The 17,017-nt window shown below is 58.7% G+C and overlaps 7 protein-coding genes across 7 annotated transcripts; 5 read left to right on the plus strand and 2 right to left on the minus strand.

The window, feature by feature from the left end:
* Positions 1–74: 74 nt before the first annotated feature.
* Positions 75–1,936, plus strand: FA10DRAFT_266551 (hypothetical protein). Its single transcript, XM_025521540.1, has 2 exons — positions 75–768; positions 943–1,936. Exons 1-2 carry the CDS (start codon positions 419–421, stop codon positions 1,802–1,804), a joined length of 1,212 nt encoding a protein of 403 aa, XP_025377231.1. The 5' UTR covers positions 75–418; the 3' UTR covers positions 1,805–1,936.
* A 14-nt stretch (positions 1,937–1,950) lies between these two features.
* On the minus strand, positions 1,951–3,401 carry FA10DRAFT_274991 (tyrosine tRNA ligase). The gene is made up of 2 exons (XM_025523244.1): positions 2,788–3,401; positions 1,951–2,727 (listed from the first exon to the last, which is right to left on the minus strand). Exons 1-2 carry the CDS (start codon positions 3,358–3,360, stop codon positions 1,975–1,977), a joined length of 1,326 nt encoding a protein of 441 aa, XP_025377232.1. The 5' UTR covers positions 3,361–3,401; the 3' UTR covers positions 1,951–1,974.
* A 141-nt stretch (positions 3,402–3,542) lies between these two features.
* Positions 3,543–4,267, plus strand: FA10DRAFT_266553 (bola-domain-containing protein). The gene is made up of 4 exons (XM_025521541.1): positions 3,543–3,737; positions 3,799–3,860; positions 3,929–3,969; positions 4,027–4,267. Exons 1-4 carry the CDS (start codon positions 3,556–3,558, stop codon positions 4,168–4,170), a joined length of 429 nt encoding a protein of 142 aa, XP_025377233.1. The 5' UTR covers positions 3,543–3,555; the 3' UTR covers positions 4,171–4,267.
* A 1,450-nt stretch (positions 4,268–5,717) lies between these two features.
* Positions 5,718–9,004, plus strand: FA10DRAFT_259950 (hypothetical protein; the record flags this gene model as incomplete). Its single annotated transcript, XM_025519992.1, has 3 exons — positions 5,718–7,825; positions 7,886–8,928; positions 8,988–9,004. 3 exons carry the CDS (start codon positions 5,718–5,720, stop codon positions 9,002–9,004), a joined length of 3,168 nt encoding a protein of 1,055 aa, XP_025377234.1.
* Positions 9,005–9,061: 57 nt separating this feature from the next.
* On the minus strand, positions 9,062–10,377 carry FA10DRAFT_240597 (hypothetical protein). The gene is made up of 2 exons (XM_025519214.1): positions 10,189–10,377; positions 9,062–10,132 (listed from the first exon to the last, which is right to left on the minus strand). Exon 2 carries the CDS (start codon positions 9,991–9,993, stop codon positions 9,115–9,117), a length of 879 nt encoding a protein of 292 aa, XP_025377235.1. The 5' UTR covers positions 9,994–10,132; positions 10,189–10,377; the 3' UTR covers positions 9,062–9,114.
* Positions 10,378–10,464: 87 nt separating this feature from the next.
* Positions 10,465–12,584, plus strand: FA10DRAFT_266555 (hypothetical protein). Its single transcript, XM_025521542.1, has 3 exons — positions 10,465–10,870; positions 10,940–11,031; positions 11,095–12,584. Exons 1-3 carry the CDS (start codon positions 10,853–10,855, stop codon positions 12,407–12,409), a joined length of 1,425 nt encoding a protein of 474 aa, XP_025377236.1. The 5' UTR covers positions 10,465–10,852; the 3' UTR covers positions 12,410–12,584.
* Positions 12,585–12,975: 391 nt separating this feature from the next.
* On the plus strand, positions 12,976–16,914 carry FA10DRAFT_285751 (hypothetical protein; the record flags this gene model as incomplete). The annotated part of the gene is made up of 1 exon (XM_025524022.1): positions 12,976–16,914. The coding sequence occupies one exon, from the start codon at positions 12,976–12,978 to the stop codon at positions 16,912–16,914; it is 3,939 nt and encodes a 1,312-aa protein (XP_025377237.1).
* Between the last annotated feature and the right edge of the window lie 103 nt (positions 16,915–17,017).

Below are 17,017 nucleotides of genomic sequence, written 5' to 3' on the forward strand. Positions count from 1 at the left end.
CGAGATTTTCCCACTCGAGCTCTTTTTTTCTCTCTGGCGAAAAGGAGCGAAAGTGGCTGCTTCTTTATCCCACCTCTACGTTCTCGACCGCTTCCCCTCTCTTTTTTCTCGTTTGCTCTCGCTTGGCCTCGTTAAGGGACCGACCGGTTCTAGGTCGGCCGGACTGTCGCTTCGTGTTGTGCTGGCTGGAGAGGGTACGCTCCTTCACCATTCTCACATCTCCCACTGCTTTGCTCGTCACGGAATCTCACCCGTTCCGAGCGTTCCCGCCGCCCACATTGAAATTTTGGCGTGGGGTTGGCCAAACGCGCAAGTCTGCCAACATTTCCCTTTTTTCCTCCTCCTCTACCACCTCTTCGCCTCCTTCATTTCTCCTGCGCTCCCTCTGGCACACTACTTGCGAGGGAGCAACGACAACATGGCATCGTCATCAGCTTCGACGGCGAGGAGCCTGTTGGACCTCGTGTGTGGGTGCTGCTTGGGCAGGAGGCATAGGGGGACCAACTCCGACCTGGAGCGCGCTCCGCTCCTGCCTCCGTCGTCGGCGGATCAGACTGCTGGCAAGCCCTTTACCTCATCTCGTCTCGGCAACGCCACGGCGGACCACCAGACTCCTAGACAGGGGCAGCAGCGCGGGGCAAACGAAGGCAGCAGCAGCCGTGCCACCTCCAACGGGACCGCGTCGCCGGAAAGCGTCGCACGCAAGCGAGAGGAGAAACGAAGGCTCGATGCGGCGCGCTTCAAGCAGGTAAGAGAGTCGGCGCGAAAGTGAGTACTCGCTGTTGCTGCTGCTGCTGCTGCTGCTGCTGCTGCAGGATGGGATGGGCGATTCAACGCCGTGGTGGGAGAAGCTGGGCGCCTTTGAATGCATTCGTCGTGCCAAATCTTGCTCCTGTGTTTCTACTCGATGGCCTTGCAGTCCTGCTGACATTTGATAAACAGCGCCCTCTTCTCCATCGACGATTCCCAGCTGCTACCATCCTCGGCCTCGACATCGTCACCGACGTCCTCGTCAAGGTTGAGCTTGCCCCCCAAGAGAGATGCAAAGAAAGACTCGCAAAGGGCCAGCCTCATTGCCGCGTCGGACAATGCCGAACGTCTGTATAAGGCGGCGCTGGCATCGCCAAAACAGGGTGTCGGCCCCTCCTCGTCGCCCGTCGGTCTCGTACGTCACCTTCACCTCTCCGTCCATGAGCCGGCACGGACGCCTTCAGCAACGGCAGAGGGCCAAGAGGACGACGTTCTCGGCGATGTGAATCACGAGTCAATCAACGACGAGCTGGTCAATACTCTGTCAAGTGGAAGCTCCACGAAGCAAAAGAACAAGGCGAAAAAGCTGCCAAGCCAGCACTCTCTTCGAACCATTCGACTGGCCGCGGCTGCGGAAGAAGCTTCCCCTTCGATGTCGTCGGACAACGTCAATGGCACACAGAGCAGCACAGGAAGTGCAGTCGCCAACAAGATGCCCACCAATGGCGATGACAACGACGACGATGATGACTGGGGACGGAGGGGGAGGACGAGGAGCAAGCGTGGCCTCGTCTGGATCGAAAGTAACAGCGCAGCCATGACACCCTCTTCGTCCTCGACGCCGGCCAATCAGAGGGGCAAGCTCTCGGAAGTCTTTCCTGCCCAGGCGCAGGAGACAAAGGGGGACGAGGAGCTGTCAAAGGCAAAAGTGGACAACGCACTCCGCCTCAATCTCTCAAATGCTGAAGCCTCGCGAAAGATGGTCGAGGACCTCAAGAAAAAGACGGCAGACAAGGGCCCAATTGCTCAGGCGTGGAACGATGCCTCTTCGTGAGGGAATCCATGCTTGCCTCATACCCAATCACTCTCTCTATTTGTCCCACCAAAAAAAAGAGGTTGTCGGCAACCTCGCTCTCTTGTCACCCACCACCATCATCATCTTCACATCTGGCAATCTAACCAAGCATTTCTTTTTTTCAAACACCATTATCGTTATTGCAAGCTCTAAGGCGACTCGTTGGTAGACAGGTTCTGGATGCCCTCCTGGGCTGCCTTGACAAATGTTTCGTTTTCCTTTTCGCCCTGCTGAGCCGCTTTTGCCTCCTGACCTGCCGGTCCTTGTGCGGGTGCCTCGCCCTTTTGAAGATGTCTTGGGTTGACCTTCTTTTCCTTTTTCTTGACCTCTGGCTTCTTCTCCTTTGGGTAAGCCAGCTCCTCTACTTTTCTAAATTCCTCGCTCTCGTTGAACTCGCGCTGGATGGGCTCGAGAAGCGCATTGATGGCGTCTGCCACGCCATTTTTCAGGTCGAGTGGATGGAGCTTCTTGTCGGCATAGTCGGCCTCGAGGGCCTCGTAGGTCGCGTAGTGGAGCGAGCCGCCGTACTTGTCTGGCCGAACGATGGAAAAGAGGGTGCCCTCGGGCGCATCGGCGCTCACGTAAGGTTTTGAGAGCCCCTTGGCCTCGACCGGCGTGGCGTCCAGCGTCTTGCTCTCGTTTCGCAGACGGGAGATGGGAAACAGAACGGCCTTTGCAAAGGCCAGAACGCCATTCTCCTCGACGACGCCCTCGATGCAGGCAGCATCCTTGAGCTTCTTTTTCACGTCGGTCGGTGTGTCGAGAAAGTCAATCTTGCTCCCGCTGTCGGAAGACGACATCTTCGACCCCTTGAGGCCGGGCACCATAGCGTTCATGAGGTGTGCGCGCTTGGCGTAGCCCAGCTTCGGCAAATGTGTCTCGGCAAAGATGAAGATTTTTCGCTGTCGCAAGACATCAGCACCTCGTAAACAGACACAGCTTGGATGAAATGAGGGACTGACCTGATCAACGCCACCGAACTGCATGTCGACATCGAGGTACTGCTCGTCGAGAGCCTGGAGCAGCGGGTAAAGGAGACCGCTGAGGATGGGGCTGGCAACCTGCTTGACAACCTCTGCGCCCGCTCTCTTTGCATCATTTTCCGACACAGTCGCACACAGCCTGTAGTTGTCCATGTTGTAGGCCTCTGTGAGCTGGTAGGACGAGCCAATGACAAAGATGAGTCGGTCTGTTGGGACGCCAATGGATCTAAAGACGGACAGGAGGATGTGCTTGTAGTAGTTTACGCGGTGCCGAACGAGCTCGATTGGCGCCTTGAGGTTGTCGAGGAATGCATGAACGTCGGCCAGAAGGACCTTGACCTCGACGCCGGCCCGGAGAAAGTCGGCAATCTTGGTAAGGGCGACGAGGTAGCCGACGTGAGGCTTGCCCGTTGGCGCCGTTCCCCAGTAGAGCCGTGGGGGCCGCTCGTTCTTTTCCAGAATAGCCTTGATGGACTCGGACCCCAGGACCTCTTGAAGGTCGCGTGTGATGAGCTCGAAGCGCTCCGCCGCTGACAGACTTGCCGACGCCATGATTGAATGGTAACGAGAAGATCTCTCGATGTGACTCAATAAGGCCCGTTCGAAGCTCTTTAAAAATGGGAAAAAGAAGCTTGCATGTCCGGCGTTTCGCCACGTGCTTTCCCTCTCCTCCTCTGGCGATGAAGAAGAGAACAACACTTTTCGGTCAACGACTCTGCTCGCTACCGCTGACACCCTCACTCTCCCATGCCTCTGCTGCAAGTGCGAGGTGCATTGACGCAGCTCGTCACCAAGCAATCGCCGCTCTTTACTGCCCACCGCTGGTACGCCCGTGCGACCGCCATGGGGGACCTCACGCCGATAGAGTCATCGATGAGGGATAAGCTCGTGCAAGAGTTCACTCCCTCGGTGCTCAACATCAGGAACGAGTGCGTAGCTGCGGAGAGGCAGTAGGGCAGTCCTGACACCGCTCACATTTCGTCCTCACAGCTCTTCGAAGCATGCACACCACGCAGCCATGGTCGCGCAGGGTGGGGGAAATGGAGAGACTCGTGAGTAGCACGCGGCTCTAGATTCGAGCACCTGGCTGAAGCCAGTGGATCTCCCTCGGCTCCCAAAGACTTCTTTGTCGAGATCGTCTCGCAAGCCTTCGAGGGCAAGGTGAGTTGTGTCGGGCGTCCCCGTCTCTTCTTGAGTTGACGAATGGCAACTTGACAGACGCAAATATGGCGACACCGAGCCGTTAATAATCTCATGAAGGACGAGTTTGCAAAGGGGCTCCACGCACTCAGCCTCCGGACCAAGACACCTGCCGAGGCCGAGAAGGAAGCAGCCTTTGACAAGGCTTCGTCGAAGTCCTAGAGGCTGTGGTGCTTCGATGTGATCTAAAACGTGTATTTATAATAAAAGCTCCCGTCTTTCAGCCCCGCCGGAGCAATGCGGCATTATTAACCTCGAGGGATGACACCTTGACGAGTCAAGAGAGGTATAGTGAAAAGCACGAGCACAAGTCACAAAGGAAGGTCTGTCGGGTCATTGCCTGAGAGGGAAGAAGATGACCAAATGCTGCCACGTGACCTTTGGTCCATAAGTGAGAGGGCCCACACCCGGGAGACATGAAAGCCACACAGCCGGGGCCTCTATACCCGCGCGATTTAGCTTCAATATGAATTGAATGCGAGCTAGTAGTAGTAGTAGAAGTGGTACCAGCCTCTGATCATCGCATCATCCATCCATCGCCCACGCATAGCTGACTCTTGTCGTCATCGTCCCTCTCCTTATCTCCTTTCAGCGTCCCAATTTAGCAACCTCGAGTGCTGTCGTCGACAAGGGGGCTTTCAACAAGGCTCAGTTTTCGATTTGACAGGTCGGGATTCCACGGTTTCGAAAATTTGTCCTGGCACGGGCCGCCACTGCTGCCCTGAAGTTTCATCGCACAGGTGGATCAGGGGACTTAATTTTTTGGACACCGTGCATTGCAGAGCAGAGGGACAGTACGTACGGTGCTGCGCAAGAAATCTCCCTAGGCAAGGGCAAGGACAAGGGAAAAGGCGAAACCGAGAGGAACAATCGGCAAGGCCCGATACAGTGGGTCTCCCTTTTCTGCTTGTGCCGGTTTCGTCGGCCCGGAACACATGTGCAAGCAAGGCTGATGGTGTCAGATTCTTCCCAGGTGGCCCCTGAAACTCTCGCGCTCTCTCTTTGATCCGATAAGCAAGCAATCGTCACTGCTCAAAATACTTTCCGGCAAGCGCACAGGCCCGACGACGGTGACGAGCGGCCAGGAAGGGTTAATTGCGCGAGTTGCCCACCGAACAGAGGCCGTAATTGAGGAGCTGTCCTGCAATTGGGTTAGGGCGAACGAAGAGATTTTCGGGGGCCCAAGCGGAAGAGCAGGACGATTACGACGTTACTTCGGAAGGCGGAAGGCGGAAGAATTTGAGTTTACCTGAGAGGCACCAGGTCCACTCCTGCAGGAGCGAAAAGCGCACGGCAATTTGGCAGATCGATAGGGCACTTGCTCGCAACATTTTCTCAGGAGTGCAAGTCCACTTTCTAATCTTGCGCTCCCTATCGGTCCACTACTGCGTCGCAGTGCGAAGCGCAGAGAAGGCCGGGACCGTGGCCCCTGCAAGTCTGACGTTTCACGGACCGAGCAACGAGGGAAAAAAAATTAGTGGTATAGGAGGGAGGAACCTTGCGTATAGTTGTGGCGTGCAAAACGGGAAATGACTTCGTCAGTTCGTAGTTCGGAGCGAGATGAGGGAGGGACAGAACCGTCGCATGGCCGGCACGAGGCTGAAGCTAGCTCTGCCTATATCTCCTCGCCTCTTCGTCGAGCGATTGCTCTCTCGTCTCCTTCGTCCTCGTCTCTCTCTACTGCATCGCTCGACGAAGGCTCCTCAGCGATGGCCATTGCTTCTCCACGTTCACGGCCGTCGGACATACTCGCCGAGCAAGTGTCCGACGGTGATGAGGCTGACAGCGGGGCACCCCTGTCAGGGTCGCCTGTGAAGCGGCACAGCAGCCGGTTGAGCGCCGCACTCAGTAGACTCAACTTTCGACCGTCGCACGGGAATCAGCACGGAGGTGGGGGGAGTGGAACAGGGTCCGGGTCCGGGTCAGGGCCAGGGACAGGGATAGGATCAGGGGCAGGAGCAAAGGGAGGAGGAAGCAGCAGCAGAGTCAGCCATGACCTCGACCACAGCGAGAGTGCCGAACTTGGGCTCGACCTTCACGGCCATGGACTGTCGAAGGGCAATAAGGGCTCCAAGAACAACAGCAAGCTGAGCAGCGGCAAGCACACGCCCACGTCCAAGGAAGCCACGGGCGACTTTGCCGACTTTTTGAGAGGCGAAGAGATCAAAGCGGCCCTTGCAAAGGAAAAGGAGAAGGAGATCAAGCGAGACCTCAAGCTGGCAAAACACCCGACAAAGGGAAAGAAGGCCCAGGGTGGGTCCACCTTTGGCGGCAAGGGTAAGGTGCGCACGCCCGAGCAGCGCTTCCAATCCGGAAAGGCAAACGAGGACGAGATTGCAGGCCCGCCAGAGCCGACTCTCGAAGAAAAGGGCTACTTTCCGGGCGATTGGCGCCACCACGGTCACTGGGAGAGTAAGCGCACACTGGGGTCACGTCCGACGTCGCAGCACGAACGTGAAGGGGGAGAACGTGGGTTCAGCCTCGCTTCCATTGCTCCCTGCGGCCCCATTTCGGACAGCGAGGATGAGATGGATGGTGCGCTGGACAACGACGACGACGCCACCGAGGGCGGTCATCATTCGGCCGGCTCGTCGCCGAAAGCGCGACGGATCCCGCTGCACCGTCGCAAGTCGTCATCGGCCGTCTCCACTGCTTCGTCCTCGTCTTCGTCGAGTGACAACATCCTGCAGCCAGTTGAAAGCGCGCCTGACGCCTCCGTCGTCAGCCTCAAGAGCTGGCAGTCGCAGGACTCGTCCAGCAAGAGTCTAGCCAGTGGCGGCGCCAACCCCGCGCTCCAGAAGCCTCTGCTGGAGCTCGAGGAACTGGAGTTGGACTCGTTTATCAAGAATTTTGGCCGGCACACGCGGGAGATTCGCGTACCGCAGAGCGCCAATTTTCCCCGTCGGCGTCTGCCACGGTGGGAAGACTTCAAGGTTCCTGCGGGGGAAGAGGCGCTAGCGAGAGCCCAAGGCAAGCGCGTCACCGTTCTCACCCACGTCGACCGAGGCCTCAAAGCCATGGCCGAGTCCGAGGGCCAGGGTGTGCCCCTGCCTAGATCAGCGCCAAAGGACAAGACTGGCAAGAAGGCCAAAGAAGCACAACTTGCCCACGCCTTGGACTTGGCTGCCAAATCAGCAGAGCACCAGCGACAACAGCAGCCGCAGCATCAGCCCGCCCAGCAGATCCAACAGTCGCCTTCGCAGCAGAGAGTCACATTTGCAGCCGATCACCCATTGGAGAAGAAGGGCAGCATCGAACGGCCAGAGTCGCCCGAGATGGCGTTGGCGGGTCTGAAGCAGCGCAACCTTGAAAAGGATGAGAAGCTGGCTAAAAAGCAGGAGAAAGAGACGGCCGGCCACGGCGAGGAAGATGAGCTCGATGGCGGCGTCGTCGGGGTGCACGACTTTGGCGGCATGAATATTCATGACGCTGAGGGCGAGCTGAGGCCGTCGCGCGATGAGACTGGTCTTGGCGACGAAGACTGGGAGGTGCTCAACAAGGCGGCGGCAGCTTCTGAAGAAATCCACGCGCCGGAGGACGAAAAGGTCGACAGTGTCGCCTGGGCGATTGCATACATCCTCGCCCTCGTCGAGCGGTATGCGCCTGAAGAACTCGACAATTCGCCCGATCAGACGTACCGAGAAGGCAGACTCCGGAGTCATGTCGAGCGTCTCTACCTCATCGCACCTTTCTGGGAGCGATTCCTCTATGGAATTCGGAGAGTGTATCGATGGGACAATCCAAAGAGGACGAGCACGTTTGCGATGGTATACTTCACCCTCTGGTACGCAGACTTGATTCCTACGGCCTTTGGATGGTGAGTCCCAAAGATCCAGTGCTGCAATCGCGCACTCAACTGACTCTCCTCTCCCGCCAGCATCATCATCTACTATATTCTCCAATTTCGCTTCTTTCCGCCCTCGGCCTCTTATCTCCACGAGCAGGTGCGCGCACGCATGGCTCGAGGGATCGAGGCTGATCGCTTGGCCGAGAGGCTCCGAAGGCGAAGCAGACTCGATGTTCTTGAACTGTACAAGCGATTCGTCATTTCCTACGGCTCGGCCTCGATGATTGCCTGCGGCGACGTGGCCGACTTTCACGAAAAAGTGAAAAACCTCATTCTCTGGCGCAATCCAGCAGCCACCTGGAGAACACTGACACTCTTTGCCATCACGACGACGCTCGTCACCATCGTCCCCGCACACCTGGTCTGGAAGGCCATCTTCTTCTTTTTGGGCATGACTTTTTTCATCCTCCTCCCGCTGCAGTCGCACTACCCACGCTTCAGGCGTCCGCTCAGTCCCATCTGGTGGGCCCTCTGGGGGACACCGACCGACGGTCAGTTTGCTGTCCAGCTGCTCCGCCGTCGACACTTGGAGCGTCAACGAGCCAAGCACCCGCCTCCGCCCAAGGGATTTGGGGCCGATGGCGATGGTCTGGACGAGCACAATGGCGGAGCCGGCAGCCACTCGCCCAGCAAGAAGAAGAAGTCGGCCCATCGATCGCAGGCGGCTCACGCCGTCGCATACGGCTCTATGCGCCCTCTCCGCGACGATGACGAAGGCCTGCTCGACCTCGAGGACACGCGCTTGTCCAAATCGGGCGAGCTTACGCGCAAGCCTCGGAAGCTCGGCTCCTTTTTCTGCCAACACCACGGCGTGCCAGGCCACCTGCATGTCACGACAAAGATGCTCTACTTTGTCGCACTGCACTCCCAGGTCGGTCCAGGGTCGAGCCACAAGACGTGCAAGACGCCCCTCGAAGACATCGCAGGCCTCGTCAAGACAAAATCCATCCGACTCTTTGTCTGGAGCTCCTCTGGGCTGCAAGTGGTGCGCGCCAACAAGAGTTCCCTCTTTTTTTCAAACATGCCCCATCGCGATAATGCCTTTAATCTCCTGCTCGCCTGTGGCTCCGAAGGTGAGTTGTCTCGCTGCTCCTGCGTCAAGAGTTCGCTGTTGCTGACACGCATCGCTCAGTATGGAGCAGGCGTTAATCTTTACCTCTCAAAGATACCCCTCTCTTTCCCTCTTTGCAAACGGTCACTCTGTCACGGTCCACTTTCTTTATTTCCTGCCAATCTAATTAATATCTAATAGGAAAGCGCTATCGACGCTCGTCGTGCAACAGGGCCTGCCTTTCATCGGCGTCCTCGTCAGACGTGGGCCGTGGCGAGGTCTCTTCTGTCACTTCGACGTCTCCGTAGAGGGTATAGTGCTGTATGAGGAGTGCAACGTCAAAGAAGAGAGAGAGGAGCGAGAGACCGAGCTTGCCTGCGTCTCCCCAGACGCCCGACCAGTCATGGTTGATGATCTGCGCGTCGAGTGCCAACTGCAGCAGCGAGAGGATGCCGCCGGTGAAGTCAAGGAGGATGTTGAGAATGGCAAAGCCCCTCGTCGACTTGCGAGACCAGTTGAGATAGATCTGGGGCCAGTACTTGACGAAGGTGACGACGAGCTTGACGTAGGAGCACGCATTGACAAAGTCGAGCCATTCAAACGACGAGGCGCCGTCGATGTGGACGAGGAAGAAGGCGACGAGCAGCGAGCTGACGAGGATAGCTATGAGGTACATGGCCCACCTGCTGAGCTTCTGGCCAGGTGCACGCTTGAAGAAGATGGACTGGCCGACCTGCCATGACGCAATGAGGAGCGCATGGATGGCAAAGAGCGCGTCGTTCCACCGCACCACGTTTTCGCTCCCACCGTGCCGCTGCCGATATTGCTCCTGCACAGTGGGTGAAAGAAGAAAGGCAAGGTTGAAGATGGTGTAGGCGACGAAGCCGACGACGTTCAAGTAGAGAAAGTCGATTGACATGCCGGCAACGGTCTTTGTGCGTTGCATGAGGATCGCCTGGGGCCAGAAGGACGCGGTCCAGAGAATGAAGTAGGACCAGCCGAGCAGCCGAGACAGTGCCTCGGCCAGGACATGGCCTTGGTCACCTGCACCTGCCTCTCCCTCACGGAGGAGCAGCAACGAGGGCATCGGATTGACGTTGGTAGGCAGACTCTGGTACGACCGGGTGGAGGAGTCACACAATGTTGTCTTTTGTCACGTGAAGATCATTAGGTGCCAGGGCAGGAGAAGCGACTCAAGAATCGTATTGATTGGCGGCATTCGCATCCTACACCGACATGCAGATGAGTGAAAGGACAGCGACAGCAAGCATCATCCACCTACCTTGGTTGCATCGATGCCGAGCGTGACACATCTTGATCTATGTCGGCCGTGCCGTGGCTTGCCATTCGTCATTCTGACGTTGGAGAGGATTCCGGCCGTGCTCCCCATTTAGAAAGTCAATACAGCAGTTGTCGGGAGAGACGCACAAGGCTTCTTTTTAGACTTTTTTGAGTTTCAAACCACTTGCCCGGCCGGTCGATCAGGCAAGAGACGTGGGAGAAATAAAAAAAAAATGAAAAGAAAAACGCGCTTGCAAAAGGCTCGCGCGACGACGAGGGAAGACTGATCGTGTGCCCAGGCGAGGGCCCCTGCCGCCGCCAGGCTAACCACGCCCCTGCCGCCTGGCGCGCTTTAGCACGTCTGGCTCTCTCTATCTAAACCTGCCCTCTTGGCGAGGAACGCGATCCGTCACCATCACCATCGACGTCAACGCCTACATTTTGCCTCCTTTGACCACCCCATTTCCCGCCACACGACGGTCGCACTCGACCCGATTACTCTCGTTATCTCGTTCAGTCGACGCACGCCAGGGCGGTATCGGACTGCGAGCTCCCTTCTTTCCGTCGACAGGCTGGCCGTGGACTTGGGAGGACCCATATAGTTTGCGCGCCGCAACTGTCTCCGGAAGACACACTTTTCTTCGGACAGGATCACAAGGCTCCTGATGGGCGGCTTTGCAACGGTGAGCTCTACATGCAGTGGGCCTTTATGATGAAGTCCTTCTCACACAAGGGTCCCTCCCCTTCACTAGGTCGTTGCCAGGGCGGCGAAAGCCTCTCTGACGCCTTCGCTCGCAGCTCGGGCCACCGATGGTCCGGAGGAAATCACCGATGATACACAAGAGTGAGTGTTAGACGCTGTTCTGATTGACGGCAGTCGACTGATGTCTTCTTTAATTGACTGCAGTGCCATCAACGGCAAAGAAAGCTCAGGGCTGACACCTATCGAGGTCGGAATCACGCTGGCCGTCTTCGTTGGCATGTTTGTCGTTCTCGTCTGCATTGGCGAGCTGTTGAAGATCTACAACAAGCCTTCGACCGAGGCAGCGCCATACATGACATTGAGCAGGCAGCTCTATCAACCCAGCGCCGCGGGCTATGGCACTAGAGGACAAAAGCAGCAGCAACAGCACCCGTCGTCTTCGCTTGCTGTTCCAAGCAACCAAAAGGTTGGGAGCCGGACCAGCCTGCTCGAAAGCGCAAGTCCCATGGGGACCGGTGGCCGAGGCATCGACGACTCGTTTGGCGACAGCACAATGACCACGCCTTCGTCTCATGGTCACGGTGGTGCCGGCGACTACTTCTCCCGAGGGGATTACGCAACCAATGGGATGGGCCCCGGGTCATCGCGAGGACACGCTCGAGGTCAGAGTTCAGGTATCAGCCTGCCGGGCCCCGCCGCTGCTGCGCGGAGAGGAGGTGGCGGCGGCGGGGAGCAGCACCCAAGGTTGAATGGCGCATCGCCCATTGGACCAGACGGCGGCGGCTTCCGGCCGGGGCAAGTGTTCAACTATGCCTCGATGGCTCCGGGAGCGGGGCCCTCGGGCGCGCCTGTCAATGGAGGATACCGGGGACCAGGCGCGAAGCCGCAGCTGAGACAGCATCCCATCGGACGAGGCCCGCCGCCTGCTCAGGATGGCAATCGGCGATCGCGGTACGCTCGCAGTAGGATTGACAGCGTCGGGCCAGGTGTGCTGCGCAAGTCAATGTACATGTCTGGCGATGACGACCCGCGATCTACCTCCGGCGAGGGCGGCAGCAACTTGAGGAGGGTAGACAGCATCGGCAAGGGCGACCCGCGCCGCAAGAGCCAGGCATATGGCTTGGGAGCGGGAGGACCCTCGTCGCCTCCCAAGGGAGGAAGAGTGCCCAGCATCTACAACAACGGTCATGCAGAAAAGGCCACCCTCCTCAGCGCACAGGCAGACAACTTTGGTGCTGGCAGGACGGATCCTCTGAGCGCACGCCGAGGTCCTTCGCCCAACCCTGGTCCACGGGGTGGGAATGACCCAAGGGGTGGGGGCAACTACAACATGTCGCCCTCGCCCGTTGGATCTGGTCCGTCACGCCCTTATCCCTCTCCATCGCCCGGCGCGTACCAGGCTCGAGGACCACCACCGCCACACATGCAGTCGGGCTATCCGGGCCCACGGGCCGGTCCTCCGCAAGCCTATGGTCGACCACAGATGATGGCAGGAGGCGGCCAGCGGCAAATCATCTAGGACAATCTTCATACCTTCCGTCTCGCTTTGTTTCCCCAATACACGGCCGTTGCAGCCCTTGCTACCTCTAACCCCTCCCTCACCCGCCCTCTTCCCTCTCTAGTAAAGCACTCTCTGTGGACTGTATGCATAGCTCCTTCATTTATCGGGTCACAAAAATCCTCCATTCCATTTGCTCTGTTTGCCATCACCTACGGACGAATGAAGCCTTCACCGGCTATGCTCGCTCCAAGACCGAGAGCGAATGAATGGCCGAGGCCTCTCCGTCTACCCTTGTTTTCCTCAGGCTATGCAAGAAGCCGGAAAATTAAAATCCAAAGGGGGAAAAAAAAATCAACAGGCGGGCCCGCCAATGACGGACGACGCTTGCCTGTCGCGTGTCCAATGAGGCAGCGTCTAAAGTTGGTGGGTTGGGCACACGCACACACACACACACAAAGTCACGTATCACCGACCGACTTTTATTAAATTCGCTCGCCTTTTGAATCCGACTCTGACCGCCTCGTCGCACGACGCTCAAGAGTCACACACACGCTCAACATAGCCACGACTTGAGAGCGAAGAAGATGGCGACGGCAACGGCGCAACGGAGTCGGGGCCTGTCGGCTTCTTCTTCTACGGCCGAGGCAGGTCCCTCGTCGAGGCTAGCGCTCAACGTGCCCGCCGCGGCCGGGGCGTCGTCTCCCTCGGCCTCCTCCTCGTCGCCATTGGCGTATGCCTCTATGGTCGACGACCGGCGACAGGCGCAGAGGCTTCTCTCAACCATGGCGCTCGAAGATGGGCCGATGCGACTGCAACGGTCCAAGTCGCTCAAGAAGAATGGCAACGTGACTAGCAGGAGAAGGAGGGATGTGGCTGCCGGCGTGGCGATATCGGTGGAGGAGGCGCAGAGCGTCCGTAGCAGGAGGACAGAGAGCTTGAAGAGGCCCATCATCCTGCCGGATCCACGACAGGCTGCTTCCATGTCTCAAAATCGCTCCAATAGACTCGCGGTGGTTGACAGAAACCATTCGCCGATACTGGATGGAGACGATGACATCTTGGTAGACAGGGACGAGCTCTGGAGCTATGCTTCGGATGGATGTAGGCAGGATAAAGTCTCAAGCGCCAAGCCGAGGTCGAGGACAAGGCAGAGAACACGACCGACTTCAGAAGAGGCAAAGTCGCGCACCGCGCTCCCGTCTTTGCCTGTATCAGTCGAAAAACATTGGTACGCAGAAGATGATGGACAGCGACGGCAGTCGTCGTATGCGCCTGGTGGTGTGGATGCGCATGTTGGTGGCGAAGAGGAGCAGCACGAAGGTCGGACCCGACACCGATCCGGGTCATCGTCTCTCTCGATTCCCTCGCTGCTTCGCAGGCCATCACGGAGCTCAGTCGCCTCGGCCATGTCGTCTCAACACCTCGCTGCCCTGGTGTCGAGACCCTCTGCCTCGGTTCCGACAGACTCATCGCCGAGCATCAACGCAAGAAGCGCGGCGACACTGTACAATCTGAGCAGAGGCAGGAGCACCCACGTCAGCCCCTCGAGGCGGTGGGACAGACGAGGAGCGAGCGCGAGCGTCTTGTCGGGAACGGACAGCGCTGGCGACGAGGAAGCCGTGGTTCGAGATGAGCCAAGTGCTAGGATCAGGCAGCTCTCTGCCTCTGAGCAGGTCAAGATTCGCGCGGCCAAGCTGGCAGAGTCTCGCCACAGCAGTAGTCCAACACCACAGTCGACGTCCAAGGCCAGGTGGCAACAGTCGAGGCGCACGAGTGCAGGCTCGCTGGACATGGCTCTCTTCAGCTCCGAGGACGGCATCTCCTCCTCGTCCGATGACGAACTGCACCCATCCTCTTCGTCGCGAAGATCAAGCATGGACAAGGAGAAGCGGCGTGGATTGAGAGTGCTTCTGGCCCCATCCTACGAGCGCGACGATGGAGAGGCCACCCTGGGCGCAAGAGTAGGCTCTTGCGCCACTTCCTTGACCAGCGAAGAGGTCCTCTCCGACGAGCGAAACAGCCTCGCTTCGAGCTGCAGCAGCAGCACGACTGACTTTCTCGAGTTTGGCACCCGGAGAGGAGTCCGCCGAGACGAGAGAGAGGATAGCGACGAAGGAAAGAGGGCGCGGCGGCAGGACATGGCTGATGACGAAAGCGATGGGACCATTGGCACGTCGGCTTTGCTGATAAGGCGACGGTCAAGATCTGGCAAGCGGCTGCTCCGGTCGACGCTGCGGTCGCCCACGTCGCCCAGCCGTGCGGCACCTCGCATGTCTGCCATCACATCTGGCCTCACGCCTGCTTCGGAGGAGACGGTGGACCTGACGCCGACAGCTTCCGGCTTCTCGGATGCCACCACCGTTGGCTCCTCGTCTCGGCCGCCCACGACGCTCCTCTCGCAGAGCCAAGAGAGCTCACAGTCGATCACGTCGGTGCCTGTCGAGCAGGACGCCGATCCGCTGCTCAGCTCCGGCTTTGGCAGCGTTGCAGACTTGATCAATGTCGATGCCGTCGTGTGGACTGATTTGTCGAGGCGAGGTTCGGCGGCAACCAACTTGCTCTCCATTGCCGCGCAGAGGGATGTCGAAGAGCAGGAAAAGGCGAGGCGGTCCGGGTTTGCAGTCGCCTACCAGGAGAGATTGGCCTCGCTGTCGACGCAACTCCGGCTCTGGTCACGGCCTGCACCCGCCTCACCATCCGAAGAGACGGTCCTAGGGACTGGAGTCGCAACGCCTCTGGCCAGCGACAACTTGTCAAGCAGTGGCAAGGCACGGGATCCCCTCAACGAGCAGACACAGCAGGCACATCAGGCACAGCAGGCAGAACAGGTGCGCGCCACTGTCGAGCAGGAGACCACGCCGACCAGCGAAAGCCTCTTCTCCAGTAGCTGGCGCCACCTATCTAGGTTGCCCAATCTGCTGCAGCTCCCAGCTCTTTCCTCCTCCTCCGCCAAGACGATCACTCAGACTCCCTTGAGCCCCTCGATGGAACAGGATGCGCGGCCCTCGTCGCCCAGCAATGCGTCATCGAGATCGGTCCCTTCTGCCTCCTCCTCGCCCGGTCCGTCATCCCGATCACTGTCCGACAAGGCAAAGGGACGCGGTGTCATGAACCCTCTCGAAGGCGACGCAGACGTGAGCGCCTATGTCTCTGGGCTGGGCATGCCCATCGACCCAGACGTCGAGTTGTCTTCGGTCGTCCATCTCCAGACGTTCCGCAGTCGAAGCAAGAGTGTTGGTCCGCCTCCTCTGATTTCAGCAAAGCAATCCTTCCAGCCACGCCTCGACACTGCCTCCGAAGACGAGTCACCACCAGACCAAAGACGCCATCGGCGGACCGCGTCGGACTGGGGACCAACGGAGAGTCTGTCGAAGTTCAGGGCGCCCCGTCGTCCCGAGAGGCAGTCGAAGCAGGGTTCCACGCCCAGACTCTCCTCTGCTGATCAGGAGGGAGGCGCTGCCGCTCTCTCCTCGAAGCTCGCAGCGGCACGACGCCTCTCCCCTCCCAGATGCTCCCGCCCTGCCGTCCAGGCGCCCGTGCCTGGTAACTTTTCCGCCTACAATTCGTCTGCATCGGGCTCCGAAGACTCGGAGAGCGAGCGGTCTTCTCTCGCTGAGAAGAGGCGGCGTCGAAGCGACGACGAAGGGGAAAACGACGATCGGACGAGCAGAGGCCAGAGGAGCGGGACGAACAGCCGACGAAGCTCGCCTCCTTCCAGCTCAAGGCAGTGTGCCATTGGTCTCTTTTCTTCGGGCCCAACGACGCGACGCCGGGAAATGAGCCAAGCCAGCATTGTTGAGGTAGTCGAGGAGCATCAGGATGGTGTGCAGATGATCAGGGTCAAGAGTCTGCCCAACCTCTGCAGCAACGGCCGGTCCGCCGTGTCAGCATCGGCACGTGGGGCGCACAAGACCTCGAGTGTCTCGCAGCGAGGCGCGGCTTCGAGCCGCAGGGGTCAGACCGAGCTGGAGACTAGAAAGAGCGACCAAGACCAGAGTAGGATTCTTGAGGAAGCGGAAGCTTCCAAAGAAGACGATAGCGAAGACGTCCGAGGCCGCACGGGGGGACGAGGAAGGGTGGGCTCCGTCAAAGTCGTCAGCGCCTCTCTTGGACCATCTATGTCGCCAAGTGGCGAAAGTCCCGCCCCTCTCTCGATGTCAATGCCCTCCACTCCATCCCCCTTTGGAGGCAATCTGATGGGGAGCAGTGCCATGGTCATGGGCTCCTCTGGCGTAGGCGCCAATTCGGGAATTCGCCCGAGCATGGTCAGCAACGGCGCTCATCTTCTCATGCTCAGCCTCGAGCTCGAGATGATGCGGAGCCGCAAGATTACCTGCAGCCTCAAACCGAGATGGCTAAAGGCGCGGGCGAGACCAGAACGGGCGTCTGCGCCTGGTACGCCCCTCGATGAGCTGGACAAGGAGCCGGTGGCCAGTCCACCGATCTCTCCGCCCTCAGGTCACCTCCAGTATCTTGCTTCGAAGCCGCGGTCGAGCAGCAATCTCCGCTTCGAGCTGGGATGATTGACGCAGTTGTGGAACCCCCACCTTGTGTACTACTACTTCTATATCATGATCCTTATCACATTGTAGGCTCAGATGGCGAAATCGCATCACGTGTTTCTGA

This window comes from Acaromyces ingoldii (genome assembly GCF_003144295.1).
Source record: "Acaromyces ingoldii strain MCA 4198 unplaced genomic scaffold FA10scaffold_3, whole genome shotgun sequence".
NCBI classification, from domain to species: Eukaryota; Fungi; Basidiomycota; class Exobasidiomycetes; order Exobasidiales; family Cryptobasidiaceae; genus Acaromyces; species Acaromyces ingoldii.